The sequence below is a fragment of the Condylura cristata genome, unplaced genomic scaffold (genome assembly GCF_000260355.1).
Source record: "Condylura cristata isolate star-nosed mole 26May11 unplaced genomic scaffold, ConCri1.0 scaffold00032, whole genome shotgun sequence".
Lineage (NCBI taxonomy): Eukaryota > Metazoa > Chordata > Mammalia > Eulipotyphla > Talpidae > Condylura > Condylura cristata.
In genome coordinates this window covers 1,864,940-1,881,489 of record NW_004567133.1, presented here as the reverse complement: position 1 = coordinate 1,881,489, position 16,550 = coordinate 1,864,940, and the positions used below count along the sequence as shown (strand labels likewise).

At 46.0% G+C, this 16,550-nt stretch overlaps 1 protein-coding gene across 3 annotated transcripts in view; it reads right to left on the bottom strand.

Moving 5' to 3' along the window:
* SDK1 (sidekick cell adhesion molecule 1) overlaps positions 1-16,550 on the bottom strand; it is a 450,881-nt gene that overhangs the window by 154,578 nt on the left and 279,753 nt on the right. For all 3 annotated transcript variants that reach the window (XM_012731947.1, XM_012731948.1, XM_012731946.1), the window contains exons 14-16: positions 11,741-11,888; positions 10,675-10,815; positions 6,188-6,369 (exon numbers count right to left, since the gene is read on the bottom strand). In XM_012731947.1, coding sequence (XP_012587401.1) covers positions 6,188-6,369; positions 10,675-10,815; positions 11,741-11,888 — 471 coding nt within the window. The remainder of the gene's footprint in view (positions 1-6,187; positions 6,370-10,674; positions 10,816-11,740; positions 11,889-16,550) is intronic.

Below are 16,550 nucleotides of genomic sequence, written 5' to 3'. Positions count from 1 at the left end.
TCACATGCAAACTATGTTGCAAATCTGGCAGTAATTTTTGTCCATTTTTGATATATGCAGAATGAAAAAGAAAAGCATAAATCTAGCATTTTCTAGCTATGTGACCTTAGGAAATTCATTTCTTCTCCTAGCATCTGTTTTCCTTTGTAAAGTGGGGACACTGATGCCTATATCACCCTACTGCTAGGGGAGGAAGGAAGAAAGGTAACGAGTGCAAATGCCTAACACATGACATTGCAGACTGCTAGATAGGGGCTTCCGCTAAAATGCTACTTCATGTCCTTTCCTTTCCCAAAAGTTCTAAAAGACCCAATTAAGCCCATACCTAATGGAATATCTATATTATTTAATTCAGTGCTTAGTGGTTTAGGTGACTCCGAGAGAATCTGGAACAATATTCGATTCTGTAGGTGCAGTCTGAGACCTAGGAAGTCTTAAGGATTGAGAAACAAATCTTTTGTACAATGTCATTTATGCCACATTGAGAATTTCCCAAGAGGAGATAAGAATGGAGTTTGCAAACAGAGTTCATTTATAATCCTTACTTTAGAAAACCTTTCAAAGCCCAAGTGAACATTTAGGAGCTTTTACTAATGTTTTACAAATGTGGATAACCAAATGTTTTTTCCAATTCTTTTTAAATGTGAAATATTTCTCTTTCATTAGAAGGTAATGTTCTGAAGCTAGAATTAATCATTACAGTGCAAAAAAAAAAATACCTGTTACAAGAAGAAAAATGATAAAGAAATAAAACCAGGAAAAATAAAATCATGATGTGCTCAAAATGATGATTTATAATATAATTTGTCTTGCACCCTTTATAAAAAAAAAACATCTGCATATTAATGAGTGCACTTAAGAAATTCTGGGTATTTGCACTGGCTTGCTGGGAGATTTAAGCCTCACCTGTGACATTTCATATTCTAATAGTGCAGAGGACTCCACATCCAGGCTCACCTGAGAACTTGATACACACACATTATTTCTTCATGAGTCTTTCACGGTTAGTTGAACAATTTTTAACAAGAACTGAATATGGGGACCAGACACTGAATCTGTGTGGAATCTGCAGTGCTGATTGCTTCAGATGACTACAGCACTTCTCTCACGGACGAAGTGATTAGAAAGGTGCTAAGGTAGATGTTGGCAGTGAGAAAAATGCTTGTAATTATACTGGGCATTTTGTTATGCAGAACTTTTACTCTATGACTTTTCCCACTTGAAACCAAAAGCATATTGATTTCCAGCAGCATTTAAAAGAAGTTCTCCAGTAAATTTAAATCATTTTCCATTTCGATTTGGTAACCACAATGGAAATCTGCCAAGTGGGCTGCAAGCACATCGGGATTCTAGGTCATGGCCGCCATGACAGAGACCTTTCCTCTCTCCTCTTGGAAAGTTCACTTGGCTGGAACCCTATTCAAGTTTCGCTGCTCAATCTAAAAGTTAATATTTGCATTTAAAAATGCCGAGAGCAGAAAAGGTCAGGAAGGAACAGCTAACAGAATGGGCATGGTGGGCAAGCTAATGGTGGATAGAGTATGAAGGGGTCATGCCAAATCAGAGAAGCTAGCAGGTTTATATTAAATAATCGGAATGTTCCAGGTGTGCATTGATGCTGAGGACTCACTAAGAACCAATGTAGACATGTTCACCCACCAGATGCTTACTATGTTTCTAGTAAAATGGAGTTGAAAAGAAAAACGAAATTTGTGACAGATGAACAGTGGGTTCTGATCTCTTCAGGGGTCAATGTCCCACTGTGCTAAACCCTACATAAACAGGAATAACTTGCGTGTCTTCCTTGAGGAGCCTCCTCTCGAGAATACATGAGAGGGAAAACGTGAGCTCGAGAGCACCAGCTCCCTCTCTGCCCGGGCAAGGCTCCCCTGCTGCTCTGCTTGTGCCCTGGTGCCAAAAATCACCTGCTTGCCTTCACTGGGGGCCACTGTACTCTTTGTAAGTGCTGTGAGAACCAAGAGGGAACACATCACACTTCCACCTAATCCAGTAGGAGCATACTAGCTTCCCCCAAGCCCAAGAGCCTTATTAAAAGTTGAGATAAATTACATATCATTTCCCCCGATGGACTAAGCTTACCACTGGGTGAATGGAAAAGGAAAAGTTAGCTTGGCTGCACTGTAGCTTTATTCTTTCCAAGGCCAAGTATTTCCAGCCCTGGTCTCTACAGACTGTAGATTATGTTTACATATCTTCCAATCATGTCTCAAGTTAGGCTGACAAATAGTTAACTTTATGAGTTATTCTTTGCCTGTTAACACAGAGGCATTTTAATGATTCCCTTTTCAGTTTCAAGGACTGACGTGATCCTCCAGGCTTCTCAACAACTGGCACTGAAGCGGTGTGACCTCAAGCACACCGTGAGGGGTTCCCAAACAAACAAGCAGGTCCAGCTGTCACCTAGACAAACCCACTGAGTGGAGGTCGGAGGTTGAGAGCTGCAGAGACACTGTGTGTCAACAGTTTCTGCTAAGTCCTATACGGGCCATGATGTGGGCTCACGAGGCGAACTGGACATGGCAAGATGTGAGACAGACGGTTACATAGTTTTATAACTAGAACTTTGTTTGTCCTGGTTTGACTCTTCAGTTGGCATCAGCACAGAAAGAGAGGTGGAAACTGCTAGCTGTCCTTCATTCCCCTTCCTTCCTCAACAATGGAGAGACGTGTCCGTGGATGACCACGTTTGCAGCTCTCTGGCAGAGACATCCTGTGAGTTGTAAGTGGAAGGCAGCGGCAGAGGGGACTGCTAAAAAAAGGCCTTTGAAGTGGGCATCCTTACACACTTGGCCACAGACACACCCGTGCCTTCTTCCTCCTTCATTTCTAGAATGTGGGCATGACAGCTGGCATTGCAGTAGCCAGCTTGTGATCATGAGGCAAATGCTAATGATGGCAAATCAAACAGGAGGAGGCTGATCGTCTGGTGACTGTGGCGCTGTTGCTATGGCACTAGCCACCCCTGCTTACTCGTCAGTGTGACGAGATGGGAGCACACCTCCATTTTGTTTAAGCTCGTTATTGTAGGTCCATCGGAGCCCTTCCCAGCCAGCACGGCCAGCTGCAAAATTAGTGCCCTGATGCTGTCCCACTGGGCAGCTCCAGCCAAGCCTGTCTTGAGGATGGCTTTCAGGTTCAGGGCGTCGTCCGCTGAGTATCTGGGCTGCTGGTCTTTGAAGCACATTAGTAACAGTGAACTTGTGGATTCCAGCGGCATATGAGGTGGGTGGAGGAGGCCGGTTTCTATTGGAGTTCTCACCACTGTTTCATGGTGTTAGTCTGACCTCTGGAATAGGCTGCAAGGCCCTGAGTTTGATAATGTGCCAGGCGTCTTTACCCTTACAGCCAGTCCCCTCACACTACACTGGGCACACAGTAGGTGCTCACATCAATTTCTGCATGTCTGTTTTATTATTAGCAGAGATACGGACTCCAGATCTCCTTCTGTACAAGTGCCAGGCAGAAACAGTATATATGGCACCGAAGTGTATCCTGTTAGGAGGGATAGAGACAGAGCAACATGCTGGCCTCAGTGTGACAACTCAGCATTTTCAAAGCTTTTCCACATGTATTGTCTCATTTTCTCTTCACAGCCACCCTTAAAATATTCAGGGACAGGTACACATGTCTCGGTTTCACAAATGAAAAAACTGCAGCTTAGAAAGGTTAAGTCTGTTTCTTGAAGATAGACAAGTAGTAAATATCAATATCAAGAGTCAGGCCTAGCTGGACTTCCAGGAAAGGGCCCTTTTCGGGCCATTTAGATGTTCTCTCCCTGAGGTGAGGAGGGGCGCTGCAGGCTGTTATTGAGCGTATAGAAGGACCTCTTCAAGAAGACAAAGAAACACCCCACTGCCTGCCAGAGGCCGAGGGCAGGGCTCTAAATTCCAACACCAGCCTCCAGCACCCAGTTACAAGCTGAGACGACCATGGGAAATCTGCATATGAGGCATTTTCAGAACCCTTTGCTCATAAATAGTTGAGAGAGAGCTATTATGAGCCATTATTTGCACAAAACGCTAATTGAGGTCAGATTTTCACCCGCATGAGAACAAATCCTTCCACCTAGCCAAAGTATACTTAGTAATAAGTTTCTCCATCTGGAAGGTTCTTTTACATAGAGGTGAGGACCGCCCATACAGTTGCCACCACTGCCTGAGCCCCACACTCTGGCAGGAGAGTACAGCTGGCCCTGTCCACCCCAATGGGGAAATGTCCCCTCGGTTTCTGAGGACACGAAAGGCTGCTAATGTCCCCAGAAAACAGTGGTACTGACGCAAAGAGAGGGTTCCAGTGGTGACTGTGCCATCTGTGAACCATGCAATTTCCAGCCAGCTGAACTGGAGCAACTTATTGGGTCTCTTTATGCATAAATGACTGAAATAAAACTCACCTTGTTCTATCCTTGAAACTGAAGCAATTCGAAGGAGGGTCACCTGTTTCATTCATGTGCTGCTGTGCAGGAAGAATGGGGGGAGCGGTGGGACTCAGCCACACTCCTTGGCCAGGGTGTTGGGGGGCACTCAAGAGGCTGTAGGCTCACACCCATTTTGAAAACCATATGTTGGTTTTCTGCGTGGCCCCTCCCTGCCAGAGTTGAAGGTGCTCATCACTGTGGTGCAAAGGACTGTTCTTCCGTCTCTGGAGTTCTCCGCTCCGCTCCCGCCCTGCCGCACAGCTAACAGCTTAACGTCCTAATATGGCATTTCGAGCGTGTCACTCACTGCTCTTAAACCTTTAATGGCTCCCCAACACCTATGAAATAAAAGCCAAATTCTAAAGCCTCAAAGTCCTTCTCCATTAGGTTGAGATCTGCTTCCTTCTGCCCTGCATAGAACTCAAACGCACCGGCAATAAAACGAGGCAGTCACAGTTACTAGTAATAGGAGATTATTAATAGCAGTGCTCGTCATTTTAAGTGCTTCCAAATTTATTGTTATTTTATTAAATAGACTAATTAAAGCAAACATTAATTGTCCAGGTTTTCAGCTATTTTCATTTTCCAGTGAGTAACCAGGAATTACTTGCAGATGAGCAAGTCCTTCCTGGTTGTCTTGCATTTTAAATATTTCTGGTCGCCACTGTGAAAGCAGAAGCTGACTGCATTTAATTTATAAAGGAGGATTTATGGACTTATGGATGACAACAGACAGCCAATCAATAAGGGATGATAATAACAGCATGTAATATCAAGGAACATTAGGTCTCAGGCATGATTTGGGGAGAGAAGTGGGCAGTTAGAAACCTTATCATTTGAAAAAGGTCAAGGTCTGATAGCAATAAAAATGCCTAAGCAAATAAAATCACACCTGTGAGTTAGGAGCGGGTACAAATTGCTGAATGAAAAAGGATTTTAGACTTTTGTGGGGAAATTGCTTCCTTGGGCAAGGATTTGGGCTACCATAGGAAACAGGCCCTGCGTGAAGAGAGGGTCTATTTATTACTGCTAAGAGCAATAACGGAGAAACTCAGACATGGAGAGTGTTTCTGAACGCCCACCTCCTCCTGAGGCCGACACTGGAATCTTTCAGAAAATCGTGGTGGAGTTAGAAGCTGCAGAAAGTCTTAAAATGGCAGGGTTGAGCCTCACTACATGTTTGTAAGAAACACCAGCCATCTGACATTCTGCCTGGTCATTCCTTAGGGGTGAGAGAGGGGAGGGAATTTTTATTGACCTACTAAGTTGTTTGCTTGTGTACCTGAAAAAGAAAACCTTCCAAAAGGTACCATGTCGCAGATTCCATGACTACACTTAAATTTCATCTCTAACCAAAACCAAAATTCTAAATAATCATTATCTTTGACAAAGATCATAGTATTGCATGAGATTCCAGAGGTGGCTTTCCCGCATCACACACTATGGTACCATAGGAAAAAAGTCAGTTCCACAGAACTGTTCAAGAATAAACACACCAATAAAAGGTGGTGCGTAGATAGGCAGCTCCTGTCCTTAGAGCCAGGAGGACACAGTTAGAATCTTACTGGTTTCCCTTACACAGTAGCAGGAAAATTTCAAATAGGCCCAGAGATTGTATTATAGGTATGTGGAATTTCCTTTTAAACGATGTCCGTAGGACCAAATCCTCTATTTTGAACATGCCCCAGTCAAAGTTCGAACGCCCTGCTCCCCAACAAGGAGTGCAGTCTTTTGGGGAAGGGGGCTCACCTCCTTGTAAGGTGTACTCTGTCACGGCCCTGCTGAAGACGCCCAGTCCAGCCCCGTTGTAAGCTGCCACCTGTATTTCATACTGCGTCCAGATGATCAGCTCTGCCACCAGGCAGTAGTTCACTTCTGGGCTGCTGATGTTCCTCTGCTGATGCTCTCCAGGCAGGCCGGCCAGGCGGTACCTGCGTCAGAACGCGGAGAAGAGACTTGAGCCAGGCGCTGGCTTACCCTCGTTGTTGCGCAGGGTCAGAGGAAAATGGTGCACGTAAATGGGAGTGAAGTGAGAGGTTAGCCCTGGCAACACTCCTTCCCAGTTCAGTGATGCAGCAGGTGTAAGACCTAACCTCTCAGCGATTATAAACTCTGGGCCAAACAGATCTGACAATTCGACTGCACTATGGTTAAGGGAAAAATTATAGCTTTTTAAGTGTAACTTGTCTAGAGAGTCCAGTGATTTAGTACCAAAAATTCCAGACATGTTTTCCGGTGTGTGTGTGTGGGGGGGGGTTGCTATACATCAGCTTGAACAACAGTTCCCTCCTGAGACTCTGCTGTGGCCAGAACAGAGAAGCAGACCACGCTGCTCTGGCCACTGGGGGCTGAGCTTCCAGTCTGGTTTCCATTTCAGGATTGTTATGTCCCAGAACTGGGATAAGTGACTTTAAAGGTGTACACAGCCCATAAATGCTACTCCAATGCTAAGTATGGCAAACTGCTTTTTAGGGGATCACTGAAGGTGCGTGTGTGGTGTGTTCTGTAGCATACAATGGCAGAAATTCAAAATTGCATTTATTTTTCAGGTGACACACGTGACTCTGGGAGCTTAGAAGTGCATAAATTAGGAAATTGCTATTTGCACTATGAAAGAACATTTTTAGCATCGTTTTGATTAGCAAATGTTTTTCCATTATTCTGTTAATGGAGTTGAATCAGCCTCCTGGCCAAAGAGAGGGGCATGTGCAGAAGGAGTCATTTCCTAAACCATCATCTGTTTCTGCCTAAGATGTGGTTCTCATCTCAGGGAGATGCGGCTTTGTGTTTTTATGTCAAGTGGAAAAGGAGAACCCAGCCCAGAGAGGCTGCAGGATGCTGTCCACTCCTCAGGGCGCTGGGCGCCCGAGCTCCTCCGGGAGTTATCCTTGTAGTGCTGGGTCAGACAGCGCGCCTGGGCCTGGGCTCAGCGGGAGGCCTGTGGGAGGTGTGCGGGAGGCGTGCAGGCCAGAGGGCAGCAAGACCACACCACCCAACAGGAAGGAACTCAGGCCTTCCCACGGAAGACACCGCTCCAAAGAGAATGATGACTGAAATGCACCAGCAAAGCCCAGAAATGGCAATGAAAGGCTCTTCGTGAAAACCAGGATTTTCTGAGCGTCGTTTTTCATCCCCACTCACGACAGACCATTTATACAGGTGAGGCCTGTTTGATAGGACAAACAAATGACCAAGAACTGACCACACTTGAATAGCAAGAAGGTCCAGGGACTCCTCCTGCCTCTTGGCTGTGGAGCAACAGCCTCAGTGGGAAGCCCAGAAGTGGAGAGCAAGCAAAAGTCAGCGCTCGCGGATCAAGCCACTCGCTTGCTCACATCCCCTGGGTGTGCAACTGGCAGAAGTGGCCTGCCCCCACAGGGCGGCTGTGCCTCACAGACGGGTCCACCACGGGGTGTAAGGAACGAGCCACATGGAAGACTCCCACTAAGTCCCCATCCACGAAACAAGGGCTGTCAGAGTGAATGGCACTGAGATCCTTAGGCAGACCTGATGGAAAATGGCAAAACTAGGCTCCGTGCCCACACCACACCCCGAGGATGCTGCCATGTGGGTGGTACCTGGGGGGATTTGTAACCCAGAGGCACAGACCGGGCACGAGGGTCTGAGAAGCGCTCTCATGCTGGGTGCTATCACCACACACCCACGTTCCAGGGCAGAGAAAAAGTCAGCTCCAGAGGCTGGGGAGAGGAAGCACACTGGTGGTCTCAGCTAAGCCGTCCCTGCACCCAGCCTTGGCTTCCACTCCCGGGATGACACTGGGACATGCCAGGGGCTGTTCTTAGACTAGGATGAAACCGATACATGTGAAAGGGAACTAGCAGAGTAGAGCGGCCCCTAAATATGTCTTCCTAGAAACGCTGCTCTTCTAGGAGGTGTGTGCGAGAAACCTCTGAGCTGTACTAAGCTAAGCCTGGGGCAGCCACCCTCTTTGCACCAGGCCCCTCCGTGCGTGATGCTGCAGAACAGTGCAGAAGCGTGTCTTGGACACAGGCTTCTCTCCCACAGCCGGCAGTGTGGGCCATGCTGTAATATTCACAGGATGTCTGGGAAGGTCACAATTAATAACGGAGGTGCAGGGCCTCATCCTTTGACTGCTAGGCGACGTTGCCCAGGAGACCACCTCAGACAGAACGAGGCGGTTTTTTTATACGGAAATAAACAGGAGAATGTTTTTAAAGGACATAACCCCTATGCTCCTCTCAAAGAAACACCCTGGCCATTATTATAAATATTTTATTACTGCGCACGCATCCTAACTACTTCTTATGGCTGGACCCACAGTGGTGATTTATTTCCATTTTGCTCTTCCCTGGATGGTGCTGCAGATCTGACAGAGACTCGTGCCCTGGAGGAAACAAGCTTGCAAACAGAGCTGATTTGCAGACCAGAGGATTATTCAGAAATGTTTCCCAGCAAATTCATTTTGGCATGGGCCTTTAATTTCTGAAAACTTTGATATTCACAGGCCTTGGGTGGTACACCCTCATTTTAGGGTTTTTTTTGACTTAAGCCCCTACAAATACAGATGCCCTCTTTGCAGAACTCGACTCCACTGACACCATCATGGAAAATCCTTTGAACAGTCATAATCCCACAAAATAGAGAAATGTGAAGTCTCTGATGGGAACTTGTAACACCAGAGAGATTTTATTATTAAACTCCACGCCTCGAGCCCAGTTCTGTGGGCTGATTTTTAAAGTCGACTTGATGGCTGGAGCCTAAGGAAACTATTTCTCCATGTGCTGCAAGAGACAGAGGCAGTCAGGGTGAAGAAGCATGTGATGGACGGGTCCAATGTCTGCCACTATTAGAGGGGCCTGGAACAAGGGCTGCAGCTGGAGCAAGAAGCCAATTGCAGGGAGGTGATGGGGAACTTTGGCCTTCACACAGTAGGCTTCAGGGCTGTTTCTGGAGAACTGAGACATGTCCAGAAGCATCCACAGGACCCAGAGCCTAGGGGATGGACTGCAGGCTCTCTGTGCCTTTTGAAAAAGGGAAGAGCAGCTGGGGACATGAGTTCTGGTTTCAGTTCTCCAGCCCTTCATGTACCCCTGGGGACTGAGCCTTTAAACCACCACAGGCAGATAATGACCTAGCTTGTGTTTTGAGGATGATTCACATACTGGAGGGAAAACTTTATAGTAGCAGTGAATTGGTTGTGACAGGCAAATATTACATGCATATGGATAAACATGTATGAACTGATGAATGGATGATTACACAAACACATACTGGGAATGGGTGGTCCCCCCCTCCCCACACAACATACACAAAGACAGAGGTGTTAAGGAAGCATCATACATTGTTTCTTACTTTTATCTAAGCACATAAACATATCCACTTAGGACCTTTGATTACCCGTATTTGGTCATGTGCTGAGAATGATCAGGACAATGACATGCTCAGAATAAACACAAGCTAGGCACTTGGAGCAACCAGCTACCTTCTGGTTTTGTAAGTCTGCCAACAAGTAGGGCTAATAAATGAGTCCACAGTTCTACAACCTACTAGAGGAGAGTTAATAATTATCTCTCAATGTAGTTTTACTTTTTTGCCTTTACTTGTGTCAACAAGCTACTGTTTGGTGCAATTTTAAAATTAACAGTAGTTATGGCAAAAGAGATTCTTCTTTCAAATCCAGACAAGTTCTGGCATATTTCTGAGAACATGCTTCGAAGCCAATCTTAGATGGCAGAGATGGCAAATTGGCCACCCTTGGGCCATATCTGATCTATTGATACGTGAGTTTTGTGTTTAAAAATGTGTTGATTTTATTTTTAATGCTTAAAAATTCTTTAAAACACTAGAAAACCTTATGCTGAGCAACATACTGGTATGGAAACAACTGTTTAATAATTAAATCAACTTATTATTATTAATTAGAATTACTATATTTAATACACTTGCTCCTGGTGAAAAGGACTGACAACGAAGAACACAGCATGCTACCAAACCTACACCCGACTCCAACCTGCTGTCAGAATGCAACGACTAGTGTCAATTGTTGTGTGTATACATTATGCCTAGACTGTTCTGAGTACATATTCATATGTTCCCGGGTTTGCCACAGGCTACCCCATTCCCTAAAGACTTACAGGTGCTCTGGTTCTCCTGATTGCTGGGCTCCTACAGACATCTGAATTTGCAGCCTCAGTAAATTAGACATGTAATTATTTATAATCACAGTCTACAATGGCCAACCACAGCCTACTTACCTGAGGATGTACCCACGCAGCACCCCATTGTGTTCTGTTTCTGGGGGTGGTTGCCACTGAACCATGATGGACTGATTTGTCCGTCCACTGGCCACTATATTTTTGGGGGGAGCACTGGGTGGTTCTTCAGGTAACATCAACCTAAAAATAACGAAGGGGGAGTGGAAATAGAGATCATCAGGAGAAACAAAGATGGCTCATTCATGTTTCCTGTCTTGCTAAATCTGGAGCTATTCACTACAATTGAGTGATGAGAAAAACAAAACACACAGCTGATCAAACTGAAAGGATTTGCATGAAATAGTTGCAACAAATCAACATAATAAGAAATCAGTTAGGCAGCAACAAGGAAGACACCGGAGGTGACCTTATTCTGTCTGAATAACCCCCGTACTGCTCCTCTTTAACAGATTATGAGCCTCAGCGGGCCAGCTCACAGGCCTGCATTCTGAGACTCCTCCCAAATTATTTTCTTCAGCGCTTTCAATATTCCTCGTCTCAAACGCTCACGTTCTGACAAAAAGTCACTTAGATCCCACAATTTCACATCTCAAGAGCATGGGGCGCACAGTGGGGCTGGGGAGCGGGCATGTTGAAATCGATGAAGCCTCTTTCCAAGTCACATCTGGGTGGGCTTCAGAAGCAGCCAGCCCAGGGGGGTGAGCATCAGTCCACTTGGGGCTCCACAGCGACACCAGTGCTCACTCAGCTTTCTTACAATATGCTGAGATGTTTACTTGTCAAAACTGTCAAAGCGAGGCGCCAGCTCCCACTCCCTTGCACTCAGCTGGATAGAGGGCATGGAGACAGGCACACTCGCATTTCGTGTGCACCGAGAGCTGCGCTATCAGGAGTAACTCATATCAACATGGGCAGAGCACCACAGAAGTCTCAGAAACTTCCCTGAGAGCTGGCCAGCAAATGATTGTGTTTTTTCTTTTTTTGCCAGTAACATGAGGGCTGGAGGGTGATCACTCTGATCAAGTTCTCCACCTGACACAAAGCCTATGTTTGCTCTAAGGCTCAAGCTGCTCCTCACCCTTACGGAGGGCTAGCGCTCACGCACCTGCTTGTCTCTGTGCTGTACTGGCCCTTGCCCACTTGATTCACGGCACACACCCTGAATTGATAGGTGCGAGCGGGGGTCAGACCATGCACGGTGACGCCTGTCATTTCGGGGCCAATGTCTGACAGATGCACTTTCCACGGAGAGTCTGAAAGAATAAGCAATACAAATTCAAATCTACGCAAACACAGTATAAATAATAAGTGCATGCAAAATGCGTTCCCTAAATCACCTCACTGACTTACAAACACAGGTCTGAGAGATGGAGCACTTTTTTCAAAGTAACAGACATGGAAACTGAGCTTCATTGAGGCTGGTAACTAGTGAGCCTGGCATTAAAACTGGGTCCCCACTCCACATCCAGTGTGCCTCCCGTTACCCACACGCTGCATCAACAACTAAAGAAATTTACTCTTCAACCTGCATATGGTAGTTCAAATGGAACCAAACTATTTCTCCCCCCTGTCTTCAATATGTGATCGGAAAGAGTTCACTGACAGCTCACATGGTTAGGCAGATTGCAGATTTGCCTCCCAGAAGAGGATGCTGCACATGTCACCAAATGATAAATAAAAACTATATTCATTAACATTTTAATAAAGGAGGAAATGAGCATGATAAAGACAGATGGGCTGTGTATTTTGCAACCCATCTGCGTGGCGGTCCGTTCCACCACCACACCCTGAGTGGCTCTGGCTGGAGAGAGGTGCAATGAAATTCACAGCTAGTTCACAATATCTTTCCACCCAGCTTTCTGGCAGGTGTGGGAGAACAATTCTGTCAGCCAAATGAAGCTGCAGAAGGTTCTGCCGGCTCCTACACCTTCGTGTGATTGTTTTGCAGTTAACATGCTTTTTGGCCAGATCATTTCATACAGTGAGGCCTTGGCGTGAGCAAGCCCTGGCAGTGATGTTGAGCACCCACTGTCAGTTCCCATCTGAATTGCTATGGTGCCCGAACTGTATTTTCAAGTTATCATCAAAGTAAAACATGGGGAAGAGTCTGGGTGAAACCAAACCTTCTGTTTTGTTCCTGGGAAGTGTTAAAATCCATTCACCCCCAAGCCCTGGAGTTTGTTATAAAGAGATGACGTACGAAGCCCACTTGGGCATCAGGCAAGGCTCAGAGTGAAGTCAGCACCAGCTACATATACGCTCCACACAGCCACTTCTGCAAAAGCCTGAAGGTCTAGTGGTGAGGACTCATGAGTCTGGGCTGGGGCTCACTGGAAACACATCTGGTTCCCTCCTTCCAGGTTAACAAAGAGCCACAAACTGCTCTGAAATCAAAGAAGACTCTTAAGGGCCACCCTGCTGACCCCACAGAGATGACCCCCACAGAGATGCCTATTACCAAGTTGGAGTCTGCTAGCTGGATTCCTCAACATGAAGTTATGCTGCTCTGAAGCATGATGCCAGTTGGGCTTGAAGACTGAATCTTTTTAATTATTTCAAATAAAGCTGCTTCCAAAAATGACTTTCTGGGAATGCAGTCTTCCCTACCAGCTGGGCATTTCAGTGTTCTTGGCTGTGGATTTGCCATGATGGGTAATCTACTGTTGATGAGGCGCCCCTCACTTCACGCTTCCTTAAAAATGCCACGTATGCAGCCCCGACTAGCTATGGGAAAAGCACAGCAATTTTTCCTTTCACTCGAGTCTGAGAGTTCTAGAAGCACACAACAGCTCGTGGTGACCTGGTGTTCTAAGGAGGCTCCATGTCAGAAAAGAGCCACTTGTCAGCACAGAAGATGAAGGGCTCCCTAGGGTCACTGCAGCTAGTTTGGCTGGTGGGAACCAGGACTCTCCAAGTCAAGCTGCAGTGCAAACAGTTTTCATTTTGTGGACTGAAAGGTAGTAGAGAAATGGATACCAAAACTGACTGTGAGTCTTCCACGGACTTGTTCAATGTTGCATGTGCTCCTTAATAATAATGGAGGGGGCAAACCAAAACCACAATGTGACAGCACCTCACAACCATTTGCATGGTAAAACTGGGGGGAAAAGCACAAAATAACAAGTGTTGGCGAGGACGTGGGGCAGCTGGAGCCCTGTGCAGGGTTGGAGAATGGGAAATGGTGCAGCTGCTGCAGAAACAGGATGACAGTTCCTCAGAAAGACTAAAAATAGAATTTTACCACCTGATCCAGCAATTCACTTCTGGGCATAGATCCAAAGAAAATAAAAATAGGATCTCAGAGAAAGATTGAACACCGGTGTTCATAGAGCATGACAATAGCCAAAAGGTAGAAGCATCCCATTGATGGGTGAATGAATAAACACAATGTGCCCAATTTATACAGTTGAATGTTATTCAGTGTCAAAAAAGAAGTAAATTCTGACATGTGCTACAACACGGATGAGTCTTGATGACACTAGATTTGTGTTGTAAGAAGATAAATCCCATACGACGTACTCAAATGTGATCCCTAGAGTAATCAAGTTCTCAGAAAGTGGAATGGTGGCTGTCAGAGACTGGTGGTGGTGGAGGGAGTCGGTGTCCAAGGGGGAGTACCAATTCTGGATAATTAACACATCTTAGGGGAGTAAGCAACACTGTGAAGATACTTAATGCTACTAAATTGAGCACTTAAAAATAGTTAAAGGTGTAAATTTTGTATGTATTTTATCACAACTCAAACTCTAATGGTGAAAAGCTGGGAAAATAAAACCGCTGAGACTTCCATGAGTATGAAATAAGGGAATGTGGATTGCTGTGTCCAGCTTGGCCCAGCGAGCCTGGTGTGTGCTTGGACATACCTGATTCCCAGAGCCACTCCCATCCTCTTTGTGCTCTGGGGAACCTGCCATGACAGGGACGGGGTCCCGCCCCAAGGCTGGCATCCTCCACCTAACTGCCTGCTCTCTTCCTGGGGGAGCTCTGCACTCAGCCTGGCAGCCCCTTGTTCCTGCAGGTCACAGGTGGTGCCAGCTGGGCTGCTGCCAGCCCTGGGATCCTGGGATTTCCTTCAGCCCACACCTTTGTAAAATTCCCCCTGGAAAGCTCCCTCCTTTATTATTCTAATCGGAGGCTGCCCAGTGGCCTACGTGTACCCTAACTGCTAGAGTGCTCAACAAGCTTGTCTCCCACCCCTGTCTCCATGCAGCTCTCTGTGTCTGTAAACAAACAGCTCACCTCTCTGCCAGGTGCTGAGTGGCCACAGCAATTTCCACAGGAAACAATGTTGAAAGGTCAGTGTTCAAATCAACTGACGGAAGCTGTTAACTGAGGAAGAAAGTGGCAGAGAGGGCCCAGAAGTTGCCTTTCCTGACTCAGTGCCTCCCTCCCACCTCAGCCCGTGACTGGCCACCATTTGTCCATTCAGTGCCTCTACAGCTCTTGGAAGTGCCTAAGTCCAGCAGCAGGATCTGCCGCCCCGTTTGATTTGACAACAGGGTCCATTAATCCACTCTATACTTTTAGCCCTCTGGATGCATCTACAGAATTCTTTATTCCTTTTTTCCCCTCTTACTAAAAGATAAAAGATCTGGCAAGAAGAGAGATTAAACTGAAAACTAATACAAATGAATCCGATCCATCCCACGGGCACTCTGATTTGTAGCAAAAATGAAAAAAAAAAAAGTGGTTTGGGAAGGATTAGCTCATTCACAGGCTTCTGAATTTCAAGCTTGCTGAGAACTGTTAAAATTTAAAGAGTAATTTCTGCTCCTGACAATCAATAAGCAAAATCCCTTTAAAACATTCTTCTCCCAGTCCTCACAGAAGAATACTACAGGCTGCTTGTCTTGGGGGATGGGGTGTTGGAGGATTTTTTTGATAAAAGAAAGCATCCCATAAAGTTTTAAACAGTTTTCCCCTCCTCTTCAGGGATACCTCTCACTCCTCTGATCTAGAAGACCAGACAGAAGACAAGGAAGTCCGGACTTTCGCAGTCAGGCTATTCTACAAACCTCTGCTGTACAAATGGCCGTCACTAATCTTCCGAGCTACGAGCATCCAGAGTCCAGGCGGAGTTAATTCTCCTCCACGCTATCTGTTGTTTAAAAGCTAGTGGTGGTTAATCTTTGCAAATGTACTAAAGCTTATTCCAATAAAAAAGCATTACCCATTTCCTCAATTAAAAGTACCTAAGGAAGGAAAATGCTTTTTCAAAGAAAACTTTCTTAAATGCCAGGAGGCCCATTAATATAACTAATGCCTAATGTCTGCACAGCAGCCGTGATCTGGAAGTGCCTGTGTACCTGGAGCCTCTTGGGAGGGCTATGGTCCCCTTTTCCAGACAGGAAACTAAGACTCTGGGAGTTTAAATAGCGTCTCCCAAAACTCACAGGTGTCCAACTCCTAGACTGGCAGAAGGGTCAGCATCCCTCTCAGGAAGTAGCGGGACCCTGTGTCTCTGCAGGAGCTTCAGTAGGAAGTGCCAGTATATGCAGGAAGAACTGACCCACACACAGTCCAGGAAAATAACATCAAAAGCTGAACTGAAGTTAATGCAGCTCCAGGCAATGAAGAAGACTCTGGGACCTATGAGATGAGACCTTAACGAAGTCACTAACCAAATCCAGGGCTGGAGACATAAAGCAAGACAAACATTCTAGCCTCTGTACCAGGAGAACAGGAGAAAAGGTAGTGGAGAGCTTGTGGACATACAAACTAACAGATGGACCAGGATGTTCATAATGGGGGACATTAGCTAAGGGTGAAGGAATGATCCTGCAAACCTAAAGCTGTTCTAAAATAAAATATCGAGTAAGAAAAAAGAGGCCTGTCAGTGAGTGGGTTGGTGTGGCCTGGGAGGAGAGGGGCTTTTGTAAAATATTGAGCGGGCTGGTGCTGAAGATTCTGTGTGT